This window comes from Camellia sinensis, chromosome 8, assembly GCF_055761805.1.
Source record: "Camellia sinensis isolate YWXY chromosome 8, ASM5576180v1, whole genome shotgun sequence".
NCBI lineage: Eukaryota > Viridiplantae > Streptophyta > Magnoliopsida > Ericales > Theaceae > Camellia > Camellia sinensis.
This window is the reverse complement of record NC_138968.1, coordinates 89,838,329-89,860,959: the sequence shown is the minus strand read 5'-3', so window position 1 is coordinate 89,860,959 and position 22,631 is coordinate 89,838,329. Positions and strand designations below refer to the sequence as shown.

Below are 22,631 nucleotides of genomic sequence, written 5' to 3'. Positions count from 1 at the left end.
ACCAAAAACAAGTCCCAAAACCCACTGTTATAACAGCTCAAATGACTCAAACACATAGGCATGCACAAAAGCCTAAACATGGCGCATGGGACCACATCTTTTCAAGGCATTGAAAGGAGAACAAATATAAGCATGTAAGCACAAAACATAGACTGAAATGACATAATAAGTTATTCCAAATCACTAAAATAGCCAAGGTAATGCATGCCGATGACTCACACACCCAATGCCAACATGCTAGAATGCAAAAGGACTATACAAAGCATGAAAGGTATGACCAAATCAATACCTAACAGACCTCAAGCATGATGAAACATGACCAAATGCTTCACAAAGCTAGGCAAAAACATGAGAGCATGATAGGCTAAAATGCATGCTGCACTTCTAGGCAAAATAAGGGAATACAAAGCAAGTATATTAAGCATACAAGGGACCATTAATCCGACCAAAAACAGAGATATAATATGACCAAATAACACCTAAAAACCTCTAAAATGAATCCAAAAGCAACTAAGCATACATGTTATCCTTATGAGCCAAAAATGCAAACAAAAGAGAGACAAAGGGAGAGGGGTGTCCCTCCCCTATGCAAGACTTCAAGACCCCTTCTTCACCACTGAAAATCCTCTAGATTTCACTGGTGGGAAGGCTAATACACAAAAGGATTCAAAGCTCAACAAAGAAGGTACAAAAAGGGCCAAACAAGGCCTAAGACAGGGAGGTCGACCCCCAACCCCAAAGTGACCTTAATGAAGTATCTTAAGCATGCAAATACAAGACTTTTTTCAGTTATACACAAAGCTTAAATCAATATGCAAGATAGGTTAAAGACTAGTACAAGATTGGGAAAAATAAAGCAAAAGTGTTACCCTTGAAGAACACTTCAAGAACAGCAAGTGTAGCCACCTTCTTCTAATCAAAACTAGCTCAAAACCTGAAGAACAAACCCTCAACACCTCCAAAGTTGAAGTATGGTGTAATACTATGTGTTCTAGTGCAAAACTAAGAACAAACTACACTTTTAGGCCCTCAAACACAAACAAATCAAGAGAGAGAGAGGGTCATATATATCAGAGATATATGTAATTAGGTCTGGTTTTGCTGAACCTCTTCAAAGGAGGAGGAAGGTCTCCTTAAATAGACAAGGCAAAGTGTTAAGCTTCCAAGAGAAGCTAACAAAAGGGGTCAAGGCTTCCTAAAGAAGCTAAGGCAAAAGGGCCAAGGCTTCCTTAGGAAGCTGAGACAGGTGTCCAAGCTTCTTGAGGAAGCTAAGAGAAAGGTCCAAGCTTCCCCAAGAAGCTAGACCAAAAGGGTGCAAATGGTGCAAATTCCTCCATACATGTATGGAGGATAGGTCCGTGCACTCCAGCTGGCACAGTTGGCATGTATAATGCCTGAAAAAGGCAAAAAGGTGGTACCGGCCAAAAAAGGAGACCACCGGCCAAATGAATGGTCGGCCGACCACATAAAATGCCGATACACCTCAAATAAGTGCTGACAGACCAAACATTTGGTCGGTAGGAAAAAGGAATGGCCGGTGGCATCATGCCACGACCGGTGGGTTTCATGGATGGCTAACAAGCCTCTTCCTACCCTTAGAAGAACAAAACACAAGTCCCTGGTGCAAAACCAAGCACAGAACAGGCAAGTTAAGAGATCTTGAGGCAAGGCGCGCGGCCGAGGCCTTCGGGGACTCAAAACGAACATGAACATGGATGATCACCGAGTGTTCAAATGGTGACGTCCACATCTCAAGGACGGTCAAAAATGGGGTGTCTACAACACCCCTTAAGGTTTGAGTTTAGTACAGATTTTCCCTCCACATTTCAAAAATTACACTACACTCCTTGAGATTTGAAATCACTTTACAGACTTCCCCTTCCCTTAGTTGACTAACAGTTTTTGTTATTGTAAGCCATTAGTTTATTTAAAATGTCATCTTTACCCTTTTCTAAGCATAAACCATTATCTGACAACCAAAAACCCATTAGTACCTTTTGCAACTCCAGATGTTTATAAACCCATCAGTAGTAAACCTTGAAGGATTGTTTAATTGCAAGCACATATGCATACAACACTTGGCCTAACCTAATACACACAACACCATTACCGTTTGTTTTTCTTCTCAATCTACTGTGTATATACTACATGCAGATATATCAACCCACTAATTACACTTCACCATAACCACCCGTGAGAGGGGCTAAGCGGAGTTGGTGGGTCTGGGCACAGGGCATCATCAATGGAAGTCCACTGACTGAAACACACCAGCGAACTCACTTAGGCAACCAATGCAACCCCAAATCCAACCCCAAATCCAACCCCACCGCAACTCTTACAAACCCACTTCTACCAACACTACTTCTTATCATCGTTTTATTTCGCAAAATTTTCACTATTGCTAGGAGTTTGTGCTCTTGATTTGAGATTTTTTTTTTGGTGTTTAATTTGGGGTGAGAGGTGGTAGAGGATGGTGGTTTTGGTGATGATAGCTGGAGGGATGAGTTTATTGCCTGATTGGGTGGTCTGTTAAATGGTGAGGAAGAGGCTTGTTAATAGTAAATGGAGGAAGGAGCAGCACTCGGTGGTGCATTAATGGTGGAGAGGGGTTCACTCTATGCAAATGGGGTTTGCTTTCTAGAAAGGAGTTCTGTTTAATGATGAAGAGAGAAAGAAATTGTGCTGCTGTGGTGGTCCATTAATGGAGGGGGGAAGAAGAAAGAATGAGAGAATAATAGTTGCCTTGTGGGTAATATAGTAACTTCACTATTTTAATCGAGGGTACTAAAGTCATTAAACTTTTTTTTGCTAGTTTTGTGAAAAGACAAATATTGACAAGGGGTACAGTATAATTTCTGAAACATGAAGGGGACATCTGTATTAAACTCAAACATGAAGGGGTGTAGATGTAATTTACTTTTAATGCTATTAATGGAGGATAAGAAATTGGGTAATTTTATTTACATGCACCACCAAACTTCTCAGTATACACCATTTCTCAACACACACTACACACATTTTCAATTATTTGATTTTTTCTCACTTTATACCATCAATTTTTAAAAAGTCTTAAATTACCCTCATCTTCTTCAATGCTCTATCCTAAACTCTAACCTAACCGCAACCTCTGCCCACCTCCATCATCGGTCACTGCTACCCTTCTTCCTTTTTTACTTTTTCATCATAGTACTCCCCTAACCCAGATTTAGATTCTCTCCTCTTCCTCCTCCTCCTCCTCCTCCTCTTCTTCTCTCGAAACCCTAACCCTAGATCTAGATCTACCACCGCTGCAAACCCACATCACCGCCACTGTCCATCACTCCTTCTCCTTTTTATCTTCTTCTTTTTATTTTCTCAAAAATCTAACCCTAGATTTAAGTCCGCCGCCACTGCCATCACCTCACTATTGCCGCCAGATCGTGGCCCGCAGTGCTGCTTTCTGAAAGCCCTAGATCTAGGGTTAGGTTTCAAGAGAGGATGAGAAAGAAGAAGAAGAAGAATGAAATAAGAGGGGATGACGGCAGCTCTTCGGCGATGATACTCTTTGTCGACAGGTGAGTTGCAAAAAAGGGGTCGCCAACGGTGATAGTAGTAGAGACTGATGGTGAAAGTGGGTAGTTGTGAAGGAGAGATATGTATTGAGAAATTACTTTAGGGACAAAAGAGTAATTTGATAGAGGGACAAAAATAAAATAAAATAAGAGTACAGCTATTAGCACCCCATAAATTATTTTGGATTCCTCATTTCTTTGGACCCCCACTAATAAATTGTAAAACCCTTAAAAAAAATTTCTCCCCCCAAATAATACAAAAATTATCCTTATAAAAATATTCCACCCATTCAAATGTACACCCCCACACCTCAAAAAGTCTCTCTCCCAAAACCCTAGCAAAACTCACGACGGTGGAACCTCCCAAAATCAGTGGAAAATTTTGTGTGATTAAGAAGTTTTTTTCTTACTTCATCACGAGATTTGTCAATCTGTTTGATTTTTTTATTTCTATTACCTCTTTTCACGCATGTAGACCGCCCAAACTCGCTCCGCGCGTGAAGGCGTGAATTTGGGTTCTAGCTACTACAGTTCGAACTCCTGTCACGGTTCTGAATCTAATCTCACAAAGTGCAATGTAAGACTGATAAATCACCAAAGAGTCCAAATCCGGCAAATCGTTTTGGAAAATCAATTTTAATCAAAAGTGCCAAACATGGACTGCTTTGCCAGATTTCAGAGTCGCCACCTAAATATTTTGTTTTGGAAAATTTAAGAAACCCTGACTCGTGCCAAAGGCCACGTGTCCGTCATCACCAAAGTTGCCTCGGCTCGAAAACTTAGGTACGAGGGGGGAAGGTCATGAAATAAGCACCCCCGCTCGCCCGATCAAAAGATCGGCCTCTACTAACATGATATGTTGTTTTGAAAACATGTGTTCTTATTCCGGTTAGTAATCTAACTTACTATGTGATGCGCTCAGCATACAAGCATAGACTCAATCACGCGGATTGGAACAAAACAACTCATGTTTGTTTTTCGAAAATGGTTTGAAAGTGCTACTCGCAAGTAGGCTAAAGCGTGGATTTGTCACCCTCAAGTGGGCTTAGAAAAACATGATTTTGCCACTCTACAAAGTGGGTTTAAAACTCACAATCATCGAGTTATTCTAATACAGGCAATCAAGCCTCCACCCACAGGCATTCATGCAGTTAATCACTTAAGCAAATAGCCTCATGGCAAGCATGCTAACATGGCAACACTCACACTCATGCAAGGATGCTAAAGCGTAAACACTTACAGTGTACTCCGAGTTAAAACATAAAACTAGTTAGAAATATGCATGATCCTAACTATAATGCCTAATGCAACACATGCAAAATGCAGCTAAATAGGCTTGGCTAGTCTAAGATGGTATATGAGCGCAATACTCGATAACATGCTTTGAAACACGTATTCAAGTAAGTATTGAAATTCAATGCAGTTTGAATGATGCACCGAGCTCGGCGCATGCAATACGAATGAATGATGCAGGCATGCAAAGCATAAGGTATGCTAATTGAAACATGCCCTAAACTAACCATCAAAAGCTGATAAGTAAAAGAGAGAAAGACGTGGAGTTGGAAGACATTCACACACACACGCACGCTTATTTCAACATTTTCCCTCTCGACGGAGGGTCCGAATGAATAAGCTAAGCTAGCTACGCTAAGCTAATCTACTTATTACAAATCAACTAATTAACTAACTTAGCTAATTAATTATTACAACACAAATTGAGCAACTAGCTAATCTAAGCTAAGTAATTACAAACCAAATTAATTAATTAAACATTTAACTAATTAATTACAAAACCAGTAATTTAATTAGCTAAGTAAAGTAGTAAAATGGCCTCGAGGGCGAGGGGGAGATGCATGCTCGATTGCCTTGCTCAGAAATCCATTGCTATGCCACCAATTGCCTCTGTTTGCACTTGATTTGATTTCTGAAAGTTGCACAAACTTCCGGATTGCTTCTGCTCCAACATAGGGACCTCCTGGTGGGCTGCCGACCAGAAAATGGGGGTTGTAGACCAGAAAAACTGGTCGGCCGACCACCCTTACTGGTCGGTCGACTACTCCTTGTGGTCGGTCGACCAGCTGATTTGCCAAACTCCAGTTTTGCTACAACAGAGAACAACAAGGGGCATAGCAGTGTATTTACAAGATATGTGTGCACAACCACCCTCCCTATCATTTCTTAAGCTTAAGAGAGTGCGGTACTCGACTCTCGGGCCACCAACCGAGCATTGCAATGCACAATGGCCAAGAAGCCAAGTTTGCACAAGTCAATGTCAATGAATGCACAAATAACACATAAGGGCCTCCGCCTCTATCATGCTTGATCAAGAGGGTCGATGACCAAGAAATGCTATACATTTCATCACTTTAAGTATGAAACGTGTGACATTCCTCATGTTTGGATTAACGTCCAATCCAAACAAATGCAACGCAAACAAGATGATCAACCTTCAACGCTAAAGTGACATGCGCAAGACTCTATCATGTAAGCAATGCATGCATGGCACGTTTAAAAGCTAAGGCATCAAAGCTAATGAAACATATTACACATGAGGCATGCACTATCAATCTCAAATGGTCAAACCAATCCCGGATAGAGGTCAAACATGCCAACACAGTGGCTGAAATATGTTAAGATCAAGGCATATAACACAAGGAGAACATGCTCATTTGATGGCTCATTAACAATGCACAAAGATACAACTCTCAAAAGCTCTTAAGGAATGAAAGAAGTGAGAACATGACACACATACATGCTCTGAAATAACATGTTAAACGATGCCTAAACATGCAACCATCACAAATATAGCATAGTAGGGTGCTCAAAACTCAAGACTAGCTAAGGTACTTGCACTATAGCCATATCAAGCAAGCTCCAAAGGGCCAAGATGACTCAAAATAGTCCCAAGGCAGGTCAAAACAATGCCAAAACATGCATGGAGTAGAGCTAACACATGCTAGAATGGGAGGCATAAAGCATGACACATGCAAGGCCAATGAGTTGGATTACATTACACATACCAAAACCAAGCATGAGGTGACTTCACCAACAAAAATCAGAGCTGTAACATGGTAAAATAAGGTCAAAAGTACGCTGAGATGATAACCCAAAAGCTTAGGCAACCGTGCATACAAATTGGCTCATAAGTGAAGCATAAGGGACAACTCTCCAAAAGCATTGAAAGAGTGAAACATGTGAGAGTATGTCTACATTACATGCACTGAAATCATGTGAGAGATGAGGCTAAAGCATGCAAACAACTCAAGTAAAGCATGCTAGAGACTTTGAAACTCAAAGCTAGTGAGTAAGATTGCACTATGGCTATACAAAGCAAGGCATGCATGACCAAAATCACTTAAAACAGAGCTTAAGCATGGCAAAACATGAGTAAAAACTTGCTGGAGCAGAGCCGAAACATGCTAAAGTGATAGGCCAAAACACCAAGTGAGCTAGGCTAGCATGCAAGATTGCACTACAAGTCTGTGAAGCATGCAAGAGGCAACCAAACCAACCTAAGACAGAGTTATGACATGGCAAATAATGGCTAAAAACATGCTTGAACTAAGCAAATTCAAGGCACAAAGACATGCTACTTTGCAAGGCTATAAGTAGGATTATACTACAAGTGCAATAAGCATGCAAGAGGTGACCAAGATAGCCAAAAAAAGAGTTAAGGCAGGTCTGAAAAGTCACAAAAATGAGCCTAAACAAAGCCACTAAGAAGTAGAAACACATGCTCTTTTGATGGGCCATCAACACATGTAAACAAGAGAAGAGGGGGGGCAATCCCCACCCATTTGGGACCTCAAAACTATATTTTTACCATTGAAATTCCTCTGAGTTTCAGTGGTAAGAAGGCCAAAAAGAGATGGTCCCAAAGGCCTTAAGGGATGGCACAAAGCAAAGCAAAACAAGCCACCAAAGGGGATAAACCACCCCTAACTCAAACTAGGCCTTAAACAAAAAATTTAAACACTTCAAAGCAAAGGTTTTTGTAGTTGAGAGTTAAGCCAAAAGTAGCATGTAAAGGTGGCCAAATATGCAACCAAAACAAATCTTTAAAGAGGGAATAGGGCTCACCCTTGAAGAACAACAAGAACAGCAACTTCTTGAGCCAAAAACCAGCTTTTTGAAGCTCTCTTAAGACCCTTCAGCACCTCAGCAACAAAGTAGGAGTGTTTGGTTAAGAGGTTGTGTGCAAAAGTGTGAAGAAAATGCAATTCTAAGCACTATAAGACACAACAATATAAAGAGAGAGAAATCTAGAGAGTAGATATTTTTGGCTTCTCAAAATTCTGAACCCTTGGAAGAGGGAAAGAGCTCCCCTTATATAGAATATGCAAGCCAAAGCTTACTTGAATCCCTCCCTACACGTGTAGGGAGGATGCATTATATGCCCAACGGCTGGCACAGCTAGCACCAAAAATATCTGCAAAAGCAGAAAAAAGGCCGTAGACCACTTAGAGCGGTCGACCGACCACCGCCACTAGTTGACCAACCATCCCAGGTGGTCGACAAGGGAAAAAACTGGCTGGCAGGGGAGAAAAAGGGTCTACAAAGAGAGGAGAAGGTGGTGGCAGGCTGTAAACCACTTAGGCTGGTCGACCAACCACCCACCCTAGCTGACCGACCACCAAAAGTGGTCTACAGGGGTGAAAACTGGCTGGCAGGGGAGAAAAGTGGTCTGCACCCCTGTTCCACCCTCCAGGCAAGGGGTAACAAGGTTTGGTTCAAAAATAAACCAAAAAGGAAGACAGACAAGAGTCCGCAAGACAAGGCACTCAGCCGGAAATCCCGAAAACTAGTCTACGGGCTACTACAAGTGGCCTACGATAGGGAAAGGTAGCCTACGGCTACAAAAAGTGGCCTACAGGCCTTTGTTTCCCTCTAGGCAAAGGCAGCAAGGCATGGTCCAAAAACCAGGCCAAGAGGAGAAAGTTAAGACGTCTCGAGACAAGGCGCTCAGCCGAAGGCTCTAGAAACTCAAAACGAGCACAAACATGCACAATCACCGAGTGCACAGACGATGACGTCTGAGTCTTAAGGTCGGTCAAAAATGAGGTGTCTACAACGCACACAACATAATCCATTTCCATGCTTCTCTGGTTGGTTTTCTATCATTCATCCATGGCCTCACTATACTTGTATGCTCTTTGTGTGAGCAAAACTAGGCAGGATTTCAGCCCTAATCGACTACCCAAGGGTGGTCTAACCTCCTTTGTTTGTTTGCTTCTACTGCTGTTTCGGTTATCTGTTCTCGAACAAATAAGAAATGTTCAGTTACATGTTCCTGAATAAATAAACAATGTTCAAGCCTGTATTTCCAAATTTTGATAATATGTTTGGGAGTTCAATCCCAAAAAAAATGATGAATAATTTTTATTATTTTTGTCATTTTTTTTTTCAAGAAACTTACTCTTACAAGGCCAATCTTCTTTGAAATAAGAACAACATCAAAGCTATGAACCTCTTATAAACTTTTATTGTTGTACTTCTCTCATCTCATCTCATGGAGTTGTGGTTACCGAAAAAACTTTTATTCATTGTCATTGTCGGAGAAGTGTAGTAATTAAATACTTGCCACCGTTGTCACCAGAATATTGTGGCCAAAGGATTTTAAGGTTTTGAGGGTGGGTAGGTTTTGAAAGTGAGATTTGGAGAAGATGGATAGGTTGTGATAGAGGTAGGTGCTCTCATAAACCCTAACTTATGATGTAATAGGTATGTGGGTTTAATTGTGAAATGGGTTATCCCAAAATTATTAATATCATTTTTAATAATTTTACTTGAGATTATTATTGCAATAAAAAAAGTTAAAAAGTAAAGAGTCTAAATAATTGATAAGGTGCTAATAGTAACAGTTTAAAAAATTAAGATAATTGTGAATATTGAGAAAAATTAGTAGTTTGTAAATAGTAAGGGTGAGCGCAGATCGGTTGTAGCCACGAAACCTTCAATCCGCCATCCGTTAGCCATTCTGGAGAAAATTAAACCGCATTCGTCCGCCAATCCAACGGATGTGGATTGAGCGGATTGAAAAATGGATGCGAATCAGTTTGGTAGCTTAAAATTTTATAAATTTTCAACATAATTCAACTTATGCGCTTCTTCGAAAAAAAAAAAGAAAAAAAAGTATTACAGTCAATGACTTAAAAAAGTATTACAATTACTGCATGTCTTATTTCACATATTGCAATCACAGCATGCCTCATCCACATAAAGTAAAATATAAAAACAATTCAAACCACCAAAACCATGAACAGAGCAGTAGTAGAGATTGTATGCCTCTGTATTGTTACATCTATATTTGTTTTTGAAAACAAAAACCAACCAGCATATATCATCTTTTTTATTTATTATTTTTAGAGTTAGATTTAAAAAGCAAAAAATATAGATAAATAATACATTTATTTTTTTCAATTCAAAAAATATATTCTAGTTGAAAACTATTTTTCAACAGAATATTTAAACTCTTTTTTAAATGAAAACACAAATAGAATATTTAAACAAATTAAAAACACAAAATCTTATAAATTACTAGGGGTGCTCGCGGTTTGGCGATTCGGTTGTTGTTAAAGGAACTTCAAATCCGTCATCTATCCAAAACTAGACAGATTAGAAAAAATCATTCTGTAACCGTTCGCTCGTCATCACGCATCCGTCTAAAATGTAACAAATTAATTCGATTTAATCGATTTGGACAGATTAATATAACCGATTACATAAGATTTTCGTAAGAAATGACAAAATGCTCTCGGTACCCTTTTTCCCTTCACAACACACTTTCTGTCCCCTTTAGAGATTTTTCATTAAACTACTTTGCACCAGTATCAAAAACATCCGCTTACTGTTTTTTGCCCATAGTCACCATTATTTTTTTCTTCCCCCACAACCATTCCTCAACTGCCATCGAACACAATAAAGAAGATTGCTTTGTGCAATTTATCTGAGTTATTTATAATTTGTTTTATTTTAGAATGTGTTAAATTATTTGACGTAATTTTTTCTTGTAACTTATGAGATAAAAATAAAGTAAATATGCTGAAAAAACTAATTATTCAAAAGTCAGGAAATGATTTTTTCTTTTTTATTTCTAATTATGATTATTAACTTTTAACTTTTAATAAAACGCATCAACAGGCTCAAAGTAACAAAAACCAAGACAATCTATCCACCAATTTGCTACTATCCCACCATTACATTGCCAAACGACCACCCTTTCCGGCCACCCTACTAATCACTGGAAATCAAAAATCAAATCTACAAATCAAGCACAATAATAATAATAATAATAATAATAATAATAATAATAAAAAAAAATAAATAAATAAATAAAAAGAGCAAAAACTAGATCTGGTGGTGCTTCCATTGATGTCCCCCCCCCCCCCCCCCCAACCAAAAAAAAAAAAAAGAATAAGACTATAGTGCCATCATCCACCCCCAACCAAGGCTCAACTTGAATAGTTAGCAACATTTCAAACTTCAACCAATAGTGCTTTCTTCATCCCTAGCAAATTTGGTATTAGAGCCATGTTAGCCTGAGTCACTGCTTCCTTTCTTCAACGGGAAAGTCTGGTAACCAGAATTATCCACCTAAAATTTCTTGGATGGATGATTGTATTATAATAATTAATATATCTAATTTGAAATCCATACGGAGTGTAATGAAAATTAATTTCTAAGTTGATACGATTGAATTTGTAATATTACTCATTTTCAATACCAATCCTAAACCAGTGTTCTTCTCTGACGCTCCATTTATTTCAATAAAAAATATGTTTTGAAAGTGTTTTTAATATTTTCTTACATAAGCACCAACAGAACAAAGTCATTGGAAAGCATTTTAATGAAAAATGACTTAATTTGGCAAAATAACTCTTGCATTTCAGAGGGAGAATATTGTTTCCAGGTCAAAATCCTTTGACAATGCCTCCACCATAGTCACCACCACCAGTGCCACTGCCACAACTATCCTACTGCCCATCTGTTTTTTGCTGTCACCACGTCCTCTCTACCACCACCGCCGCCACTGCTACAACCACTAGCACATCTTTTTCAAAATCACAACTAAAAGAAAATTTGATGCCTTAAGAAAATGTTTTCCGCAAAAACAAATGGAGCATACACCACCATTCAAACAAATTGTCCAAGAATTTGAATCCAAAAATAGAAACAATGAATAATCCAAAAGTGAGAGACAAGGGAAGCGAGCAGGTTATCGTCTACCCAACAAAGCACAGGAGGACACAAAAAAACTCTTTCCCACTAATCACACTGTTGATGCACAGCAATAGATTACTAGTTTCTACAGTCTATCTCAAATTTCAGATAACAATGCTTATATAAAAGAGTTAAATGTACAAAAGATAAACAATACTATTTCAGAAATTCACCAACAGCATCCAAACATTTTCTATTTCCTTCCACCAAATTAAAAAAGACAATAAAAAAAAGAAAAAAAAAATTGAAAACACCCCTAAAAAATAAGGACATTACAGTATTTTGATCAGACAAGATAAATCTTATATTAAATGGTTTGCTACAAGCCTTGAACAATATCTACTAGACATAGAATCCTTAATTATTGAATCAGTAAGAAAAACCTGGATCCCCCCTTACTTTGTGCCTTGCATGGGAGAAACAACTAGATTGCTGTCCCTGTGCCTGCAAAATTTCGGAGCAGCTGTCCAATAAATCACATTATCAAGGCAGTTATTAAATCTCAAAAACCAACAAGGATTTTAAATAGAGCTAAGAAAGCACAGTTAAATATAAGCAAACACATCTATCATATCACGATCTGAATGCTTAGAAGGCTGTCCCCAGATGGTCACATGTCTAGTGATAGGTTCTTCAGAACAACTCAGCATACTAACTACAAACAGCCCAGTAGGGCAGAATAGAAGTTCTGTGACGTTATTTATTTATTTGGGACAAATGAACTGGAAAGAAAGTAAGCAAAATGAAATGATAAACATCAGGAATAACTATGCAACAGTGTCACCAAAGATCTATTTGGCCTAAAATTATAGGTAGGCAAGGATACTTTTTGTTTTTGATTGTTTGTTTTTTTTTTGTTTTTTTTCCTCAGCTTAGATTTTGAAAGCTGCAATGGAGCTGTTAACAATATTGTTAACATGCTCGCATGTTAGCTTCATTGTTAACTGTGGCAAGGCCACTAACGAGAGAGAGAGAGAGAGAGAGAGAGAGAGAGAGAGTTGTTGATAGACGCACTGCACTTTTCGTATTTTTTTTATAATTTATTTTAATATTTACACATACATAAGTGGACCCCGCTCTTACCAACACACAATTTAACATATCCAATCCAACCCACAAACACAATTTTTGTCATTAACACTAACACACAATTTTAACATTTAGCCAAAGTCAAGTTTTAATGTGAAAAGGCAAGGTCACCCTCATCTTCATCTCCTATCTAAGAATACAATAACCCTAAACCATCCACCCCTCTCACAACTCCCACCGTCCACCTCTGCCACCTCCCCCCACCATGGGTTTGGCTTATGCATGAACATATGTAATGACTAGATTACCGCAAGCAAAGAAAAGGAGCTCCAATATGACCAAAATGTGATTAAACTAATAGCAATTTACGGAATCCACGATCTTGTTAAAAGCTTGAAAATTTTATTGCATAAGCTTAATAATTTACCAACCTGCCAGAAATTAATTCAACATAGTATTTCAGGCAACATTACATATTTAGAGCCATTCAAACCACACGAGAGGATTTTTTTTTATGCTCAGCAACAAGATAAATAAACATTATTAAGAAAGAAAACCATAACAGTTTCTATGTATTAAGGCGGCTATCAACCAACGTAATATGGTAATGGGGCAGCAATCTGCCTAGAAATAAGGTGGTTTCCATCCATTGATGCAACTATGGTTGGGAAAGACACTACCACATGCATAAATGTTAGTTTAAATATTGTGGTAAGCATTGACTGGTGATATAATATAGCTTTCCAAGTGGACTGAAGAGGACAACGCAATAATAATAAGGAAACAACATGGTCATTCAATGTGTATCAGGACAATCATAATTTGAGACCAAAAAAGCCAATTTAAGGTCCTACAGATCATATCGAAGGTGACTATCCATCTCAACATCCACATCGTTTTCCAGACCACATATTGAGACAACTTAGTAGTTTAAGGACCCAATCAGAAGACCTGCTAGCAGTGTGGCAATATGTCAAACTATGTCATAATGGAAACAGGTCATCAATTTTCTAAGCTTTAAATAAACTTATGGGACAATTGTGTTATCTTTTGCTAGATTACATAACATGAGCAACATAGCTCCTCTAAAATTGCAAAAGAGTTGTGGACCAACTGACCAGGTAAATGTTACTGGTAAGCAGCTATGTAATGGGGAAACATTATAGCTTAAGGTGCTACCAAGCTGTGAAGGAAGCAAAAAGGCTAATTAAGATCCAAACAGAAACAGACCATTTACAAAGGCAATCATCAACAGATCTTCCATGGCAGTGGAGGATTTATCTATGTAAATCAGATATACCCAAACAACTTGCATGTGGACAAAATTACCTTGTGTGAATGGAAAATTGCTCCTTTGAAACCATTCATGCAACAAAGCTAACATACAATTTACAAACCACAGATGAAAAGTAAACATCGCAGCCTAAGGTCTTAAGTGGTAAACAATTTACAAACCCCAGTTTGTTGAGTGTGGAACCATTTATATTTTCGTTTACTCAAGTGGTGAATAATTTTCAAACCCCAATTTAATTGGCTTTTTGCTTTTTACAAAAAAAAAGATGTGCAAAAAAATAGAGAGAATGGGTTGACTTTTTTGCACATCTTATAGTAAAAAGCCACTAAAAAAGCCAATTCCCAAACGAACCCTAGTTGGTGGAAAGGGTGGATCCCATTTTGGCATTTTGTTTATGAGTGGGAGTATAGAAGTCTGTAGGCTCCTTTTATTTTTCTTTTTGATTGCAGTGTAGGGGTTGTGTACTAGCTCGGTTTGGCTTGTATAGTAAACGAGCCAAGCTTGAACTCGAATATTAGGCTCGTTTAGTAAACGAACCGAGCTCGAGCTCGAGCTCGAGCTCAAATAAGCTCGGCTAGTTTGTCTTTATCTAAATTATATCATAAATATATACATATAATAGCATAAATACATTATTTTTGTATTAAATAATATAATTAATATTTTTTATTTAAATAATATAAAAAATAATAATAATAATCTTATCGAGCTGAGTCGAGCTCGAATTCCATTAATATTAATGAGCCGAGCCCAAGCCCAATTAGTTATCGATCCGAGCTCAAGCTCAATAAACAAACTCAAGCTTAGCAAAACTCAGCTCAGCTCGACTCGACTCAACTCAACTCATTTGCAACCTTATGTATAGGGTGGCGCCCCCTTGGTGCTCTTCTCTTTTGTAATGTTCATAAAAGCATCATGTATCGAGCATTCAACAAACTCTAAAATGGTACATCGCAGGCATATAAACAATGTGGTTTGCATATATATACAGGTACATAACATATTTGCCAATGCTCCCATCAACGAAAGATTTGAATAATCAAATATTGAAATGGAAAAGGGGAGAAAGGTGCATATAGATCTAAAAAATTGAATAAACCAAGATTTTAAGCAACATGGTAAAGAAGATAGTACAACTATAGAAGCATATAACATACACTAGAAAGATAAGTCTACAAATGTTGCATAAAATGTTCTAAAATAAGTAGGGACATTGGATGCACTTTCTAGCCTATCCAATAATAAAAATAAGATGGAATACTGCAAAAACAAATAAGAGTTGCATTTAAGCTGCATCTAACCTTCATTTGAGAACAAAATAAAGGGAAAAAGGAAAAAAGCGCAGAAAACTCTACAACTTACAGAAAAATACAAAACATTAATTAGGTACCATGAGACAAAGAAAGTAGAAAGTACACGTCAAACTTTTTAAAAAGTTCTTAAACAAGTAGGCTATTTAGAATGGACTTCCTAGCCCTACGTTGCCTATATCATTGATCGTTTTGGTATAAGAACAGAAACATGGCTCTAAAATGTGGTATGATAGGAGTAAAATATACAAATTACACTATTACAATTAAAGGTACTTCTACTGCAATTTTCTTTTAACAATTATTCCATTCACGATTTTAGTATTATTTTTAAAATTAATTATGTAACAACAAATTTCTAGAACCGTTATAACTTCTTTTTTATGTTTGACGTGCCAAAAATCCACTCTTTAAGTTCTTTATATTAGATTTTTTGCTTCTTAAGGAATTCTTTAAGGAAATATATGGACAAAACTATTTGGGAATGCCTTAAATTCATCATTTTAGAATGGAAGTGTACCATATTTCGAAACGTGTTCGAAAAAGTAAATCGCTGGGGTGTTAACATTTTTCTAGTAATACTATTATGGCCCATCTAGGCACAAAAACAAGATCTATTAGGCCAAAACTGAACACAATCATCTAACTTGCATGCAAGTTAGAAATTTGAATAATGCAAAATAACCATGCCAACAAAGAACTTAAATTCTAACTTATTAAGGACGGCAACTAAAAGATGTTAATTTGAAAGCAGTTAAAGCCTAAAGTGTAACAACTTGTTTAGGAGTTCCACAAAATTAAGGGGCATCTAATGCTATACAAAAGATGAGAAGACAACTATATAATCTTGTTCAATTAAAGCAAAACAAAGAAAGAAACTAATGAGAACTACTAGACAAATACAACCCAAGGTCAAGCAGAGGAGTATTTTGGCGCCCGCGCGCGCGCGCGCGCGCGAGAGAGAGAGAGAGAGAGAGAGAGAGAGCTTCAATTTCATACTCATTGAAAAGATTGTTAAAATGTCATAAAATTAGTATTATGCATTGACAACAGTTTAAAAACTTACCAACTAGATAAAAAAACATTAAAAGAAAAAAAAAATCAAATATCATGACTCGTGAGAATAAACATGTAGATGAAAATTTAACAAAAAATATATTTTCATGCTAGAAAATCAAACCAAGATTTATAATAACATCCAGTGAAAAGGGAAAGAGGCAATCATGCATGATGGCATATTAAAAAAGAAAAAAAAAGTGTGCTTCCCAATTCAATGCTAAAATTCTAGGATTATTTATTTATTTAATAATTTTACATTTTCAACGTAGACACGCTAGCATCTTCCACTACATTCTACAACATTTGAAAAATCTAGATTTTGAAAAATCTAGAGGGCATTAGAAAATTCTAGAGCAATCCAAAAAGTTCTAAAACATCTTAGAAGAATCCAAAACATGGGAGAACCTTGGACAAACATAGAGAAATCCAAAAAGTTCTAGAAAGTGTAAGAAACCCCACTATATACAAGTGTAGACAATACTAGAGTATAGAGAATGACAAAGTTGTCCTAGAGTAGACAATTGTAATGTATAATGGAATAAGGAAGCTTAATGATAACCCTTGAATCAAGTTGATCCAAGTTGTCCATTGAGGAGGTGGATGACTATATAAGAGGTGGAGAGATCTCATTTAGAAGCATACAAATTAAAATAAACTGGTGTCATAAATAGCCACTAGAGATGATGGTGTGTTGAGAAATCCACCAATCCAAATAGTGTTTGTAACTAATAGTTGACTATTGTTTATTGTATGTGAAGTCATTACATGATGAAGTATTATAATGATGAGTGTCTAGTTAGTTTGTAATACATAGTTTTGTATGTGTGATATTTCCAACATAGAAATCATATCAAACTATCAACAACAAAACACGGATCTAACCACAACTGTGAAGTTGAGAAAATAGGTTTTAACGATCCAATATAGATAAAGCTGTTTAATCAATTTCCTTGATAAGAAAGAGCATACAAATGTACGAAAATCAAAAACTAAAACACTCCTTCCATTCCATTCCATTCCATCCCATTCTTTTTATCCAAGTGAGAAATATAACTTTTTAAATAGACAAGAAACACTTACTGATTTAAAAAAAGTAGCTTTGGTTCACACTATTAAAAGAATGGGATTGAGAGAGTACAAGAATAGGATAGAGAATACAACTTTCCGTGTGTACCTAAAATCTTTCGAAAAAAAAAATTTCAAAAGAAGATACTATACAATATTCCATACATACAAACACCATAAAACTTTCAATGGACAAATACTATAATAACATTTTGATTATAGAGAGATTTACTTAGAATGGATAATGTCTACTAACATGAGAGAGAGATTTACTTGGAATTCACACTTGGTAATTGACATAGTTCATGCCTTGTGTAAAAGAACCTTGATGAGCAAACTGCCATAGTTATTCACCACCAAAGCATCAAGAAGACAATAGACACAAATTGTTAGCAAGAAGTTCATTCTACCAAATCAAAAAAATATTTGCATTCAAACTTACTACAAGAAGAGGCTTACTTGTGCATTTGGACCAAGTTGAGCTCCAACTGCATCCTTCTTAGAGGATCCATCTCCACTCCTAGCAGATCCCTTAGTGTCACCCTATAAAAAATTGCAGCTTATTAACTCATTACCTAGGAAATCCCTTAGTGTCACTCTATCAAAAATTGTAGCTTATTAACTCTTAAGCAATGACTAATAGAAGGAATTCATTTATTCCGTAAAGGAGATAGATCACGTACCTCTAACTGATTAGTCCATAAAATCAACCAAGCCAAAAAAAAAAAAAAAAATTATTAGTTAAACCTGAGCAAAATAAATTACATCATCTAAATAAATATTATGTTCAATTGCCAAAAAAAAAAAAACTACACAAATAAAACTAAAACTACCAGCACATAATTGAATTCTTAAATGTGCTTTTGGTAATTAATTTACTCGATTGGATTGGATGATTTGAAAAGAAAATAAATTCATTTCTCTTGGTTCATATAACTTGTTTGGATTAATAATCACTTGGTTGGATTAGTAAAGAGAGAGAAATGAAATGAAATGTAATGTGGAGAAACTAATTTATCTTATAACTCTCATTTTGAATCTTTCCAAACCAAATTGAAGAAAACAAACCAATAAATTGCTATTTTTTAATAGTACCAAAATTAAGAAAATTGACTTATTTTGGTAATATAAATATATGAAATATTTTCTTTACATGGTTTAACCAAACAAAATATGAGAAACAAAATCCCTCTCCCCTTCCTATTTTTTCTACTAATATAGTTACCTCTCTGTACCTAGTTAGGTACGCTTTGAGCGGATCAATATAATCTTCAAACCCTAATGTAGCCATCGCCCAAAGCAAATCATCTCCATTGATCGTCTTCCGCTTCTCTTTCTGACACTTATCACTCGCCCTACACACAAACAAACATCAAATCACATCCACAAGACGCATCTTTAACCATAAATTACGAATCAATTCACATAATAAAACTATGAATTTGTTAACAATTCAGTGTCGCGTACTCGCTGGTGATGAAGCTGATGAACTCGGAGACACATTCCTGAACAGTATCCTTGGCATCCTTGGCGATCTTACCGTTGGCCGGTAAAGCCTTCTTCATGATCCGACTTATGTTGGCGATCGGGAGATACCGGTCCTGCTCTCGAACGTTGGAGCGAGGGCTCTGATCGCCGCCGCTCTCGTGGCTCCCGCCGGCGGGGCTGGCCGGAGCATCCGCCATTGCTGCCGGAACCCTAGGTCCACACACAAACCACAATACAACATCAGTTTCTGCAAAACCTAACCCTAGCTCTGAAAGTAGAGAGAGAAACAGATAATTGTAGAGAGAGAGGGGTGGGTTACCTGTAGAGGGGGAGATAGAGTGAGATTTATGTATTTGGCGCGCGTAAAAGAGAGGATTGATTGATGGAATTGTAATTTGGACGAGTAGAGAGAGAGAGAGAGATCGGACGATCAAGAAGAGGGGAGAGAGAGAGGACGAGTCTGATGAGAGAGCTTTGAAGTTATATTCGGGGGGTTTGGTGTTATCTGAACCGTTCGTTGGTGCTGTTATTGTTGGTGGTGGTGGTGTAGTTGGGGAGAAGAATGGGGTGTGTTTTAGGGGTTGCTATGGGGTGTGTTTTAGGGGTTGCTATGATGAGTAATTAACAGTCTGATACACGATTCTTTGGGGCTTCACCGTTATACACGTGTGAATCGAGTCCGGTCTTATAGGGGAAATGGGTTTTGATTATCTATGGTAAACTCCAGACTCGAATGAATGGTTTTTTTTTTTTTTTTTTTTTTTTGCCCCGGGGGGTATATAATACGGATCTCAAAAAAAATCATACTACATATCTCAATTATGATTTTTATTTTGAGAGAGGTTTTTCTCTTGTCTTCATTTGGCCTAGAGAGAATTGTTCGGATTCACAAAAATTATTATGGGTTTCAGTTGATGATTTAAATTATTCGTTTTATCAAGTTTTGTGTTTATATTATTTATAAAAAAAAAATTAGATCGATCCAATATTCATAATTCTTTTATTTTATTATATTTGTATCTAAAAAATGAATGTCTTAAAACACATTAACCGTTAATTTTTTTGTAAACAAATTCTATAAAATAAAGGGGTTACGAATATCGAATCGACTTAATTTTTTAATAAATGATATACGCAGAGCCTAATAAAATGAAATGTTCGGATCATCAAAACTGGACTTATAATAAACTTCACAAACCCGAACAGGCCTCTCAAATCCAAATTTGGACTAGAGACAAACTAGTTCCTTTATTTTTATAATTTTTTTGTTATGATTCATCATGGTGTCGATTATGACTTAATTATAATTTTTTATGGTTGTTATTTTGGTTATCTTTGAAGAATATGTCTTTATTATGTCTTAAATAGTATTTAGTTATGATTATTAGTTATGAGTCTGGTTTCGTTTGAGAAGTGGGTTGATTTTTTGGCTTTTTAACTTTTTTGTTACTTTAACTTGCGGCTAAAAACCTCATTTGGGTTGGGTATTTTGATTATTTTGACTTTTGTGGGAGAAAAAATGAAATGATTATGGTTTAGACATAACATTTTATTTTATTGAATTTTTAACCTATTTTATCTTTTTATAACTATTTTCCATGTCAAACGAGGGCATAATGCTGGTTAGGACTTATTGTAATTATTATTTTAGTTATGACTGAAAAAGGCCTCTGGTTATGCTTTGTTGGTGTTTAATTATGATTTATTGTGATTTTTTTAAAGAAAATAATATATAAGCCCATTTTTTTAATCCATTTTATAGACTCAATGATGTACAAATGGTATGATTGGTTGGTGGTGATTAGAAAAGATATGAGAGAATGTCTAATTTTTTGTGTTACCTTTAATATCCTAATTGATTGTCACATTGCTAGACTTGAAAATTATGTCTAATTTTTTTGTTTTGAACAGTAATACTCTTTTTTTTAATAATGACTAAGAATTATTATGACACTTTGTAATATGAATACTACAATTTGCCATAACTTACTTGGACACCCCTTTTAGGGATGTGTATGGTTGAAGGACCTTTTTTGTATAATGTAAAATTAAGATATGTTTGATGGAAAGAAAATGAAAAGAAAAAAAAAATTATTGAACTTTATTTTTCAAGGAAAATAGTAGAAAAATTAGATGAAGTGGAGTAATGGCAAAAATATGGAGTATATTGTGAAAATCTATCCCTGAGTGACCGCTCGAGCAGTGGAGAGAGGGTAACTAGTATCTTGTTTTGCAAGCAAAATGTTGGGGATGTGAATTCACCACTCGAGCGGTCTACACGATATCAATAAGTTAAAGGTTTCCTTTTGGATCTTTTCTTTCACTTTTTCTTTCCTCCTTCTTTCTCCTTTTCCAAGCTCCGAAAACCCTAACTTTCTCTCTCTAAAAATCTCTCTTCTCACTAAGATTCAAGCCTAGATCCCTTGTGAAAAGTGAAACCCACGTACCGATTGGATTTCATTTTCGTGCAAATTCCTTGTTGGGTCTTGCCTTTTTTTCTCACTTTTAAGGTAGGGTTACATTTAACCTAATATATCTTTGATTTGAGATGATTATGTGGTGTTTTCTTAACTATGGTGCTACATGAGATGATTTTGTACATAGAGTGAGTTTTTATGCTTAAAAGGGGCCTTCTACTTACATTTTGAAAGGTTATAAATAATTCCTTGTTGATTGTGGAGATTGATATTAAGTATTTGTTTCCTAAAGTATATAGAGGGAAAAGCCCCAAATCTTTGTAAACCTTAGTTTTTAAAATTGATTTAAGAATGATGTTTTGTTAAATTGGTCCTTAAATCTTGTAATTTGGTGGATGATTGATACTAATATGTTGAGACATGAAATTTTGGACTGTTTTAGAAATATGTATTGAATTGGAGACATGTTGGAGTTTGTAGAATGGGAAATTTTCAAAATCCTCTTATTTATAGTTGTTGTGCTCTCTCTTACATATGAATTGAATAAACTTCAATTAAATTGGGAATTTAAAATTTATGCATCATGTGCATTACGGTTTTTGTCTCATGATCCTATGATCTCATGGAATTTAGAAATGACAAAAAGGGGTAAATAGTGTATAAGTCCAAGTAGTCGAGTCGAATTTTTGGAAACGTATTGTATATGGTATTGGTACCCGTACAAGGAGTCTAGGTGCCCAATTGCCCTAACTTAAGTTTATCATCGGACTAATGTGGGAAAATGTTTTTGAGTGTCCACTGGTGTTGCCATATTAATAGTCGGTAAAAGTGGAAAAACAATTGTATTTTGGGTGTCCATCGGCGTACCGTATTAATAGCCGGCAAATATAGGAACATTTTATGATATGAATATATATATATATATATATATATATATGTATGTATTATTGGGACTCCTACAAGGGATTTCGTGGTGTATTTACCACCCCAATGTTGAGAAACGTTTAAATTTGAACAACAGTGCATTTATTTTCTCTTCATTCAAACACGTTGATAGGAATTTATTGTTAAGGCAAAGGCCATATAAATTTCAAACAATAAGATATTTTGTTAAATGTATCTCTACTAAGCATATAGCTCATCCCTATCCAACATTTCAGGACTTGGTGAGGTGCCTCCACCCCAATGATCAAAAAGT

General features: G+C 36.4%; 1 protein-coding gene across 1 annotated transcript; it reads right to left on the bottom strand.

Annotated features, from left to right (window-relative positions):
* Positions 1-11,873: 11,873 nt before the first annotated feature.
* LOC114319477 (nuclear transcription factor Y subunit B-1) lies at positions 11,874-19,773 on the bottom strand. Its single transcript, XM_082882996.1, has 7 exons — positions 19,336-19,773; positions 18,996-19,226; positions 18,754-18,883; positions 18,212-18,217; positions 17,988-18,071; positions 17,802-17,865; positions 11,874-12,215 (listed from the first exon to the last, which is right to left on the bottom strand). Exons 2-6 carry the CDS (start codon positions 19,211-19,213, stop codon positions 17,809-17,811), a joined length of 495 nt encoding a protein of 164 aa, XP_082739122.1. The 5' UTR covers positions 19,214-19,226; positions 19,336-19,773; the 3' UTR covers positions 11,874-12,215; positions 17,802-17,808.
* Between the last annotated feature and the right edge of the window lie 2,858 nt (positions 19,774-22,631).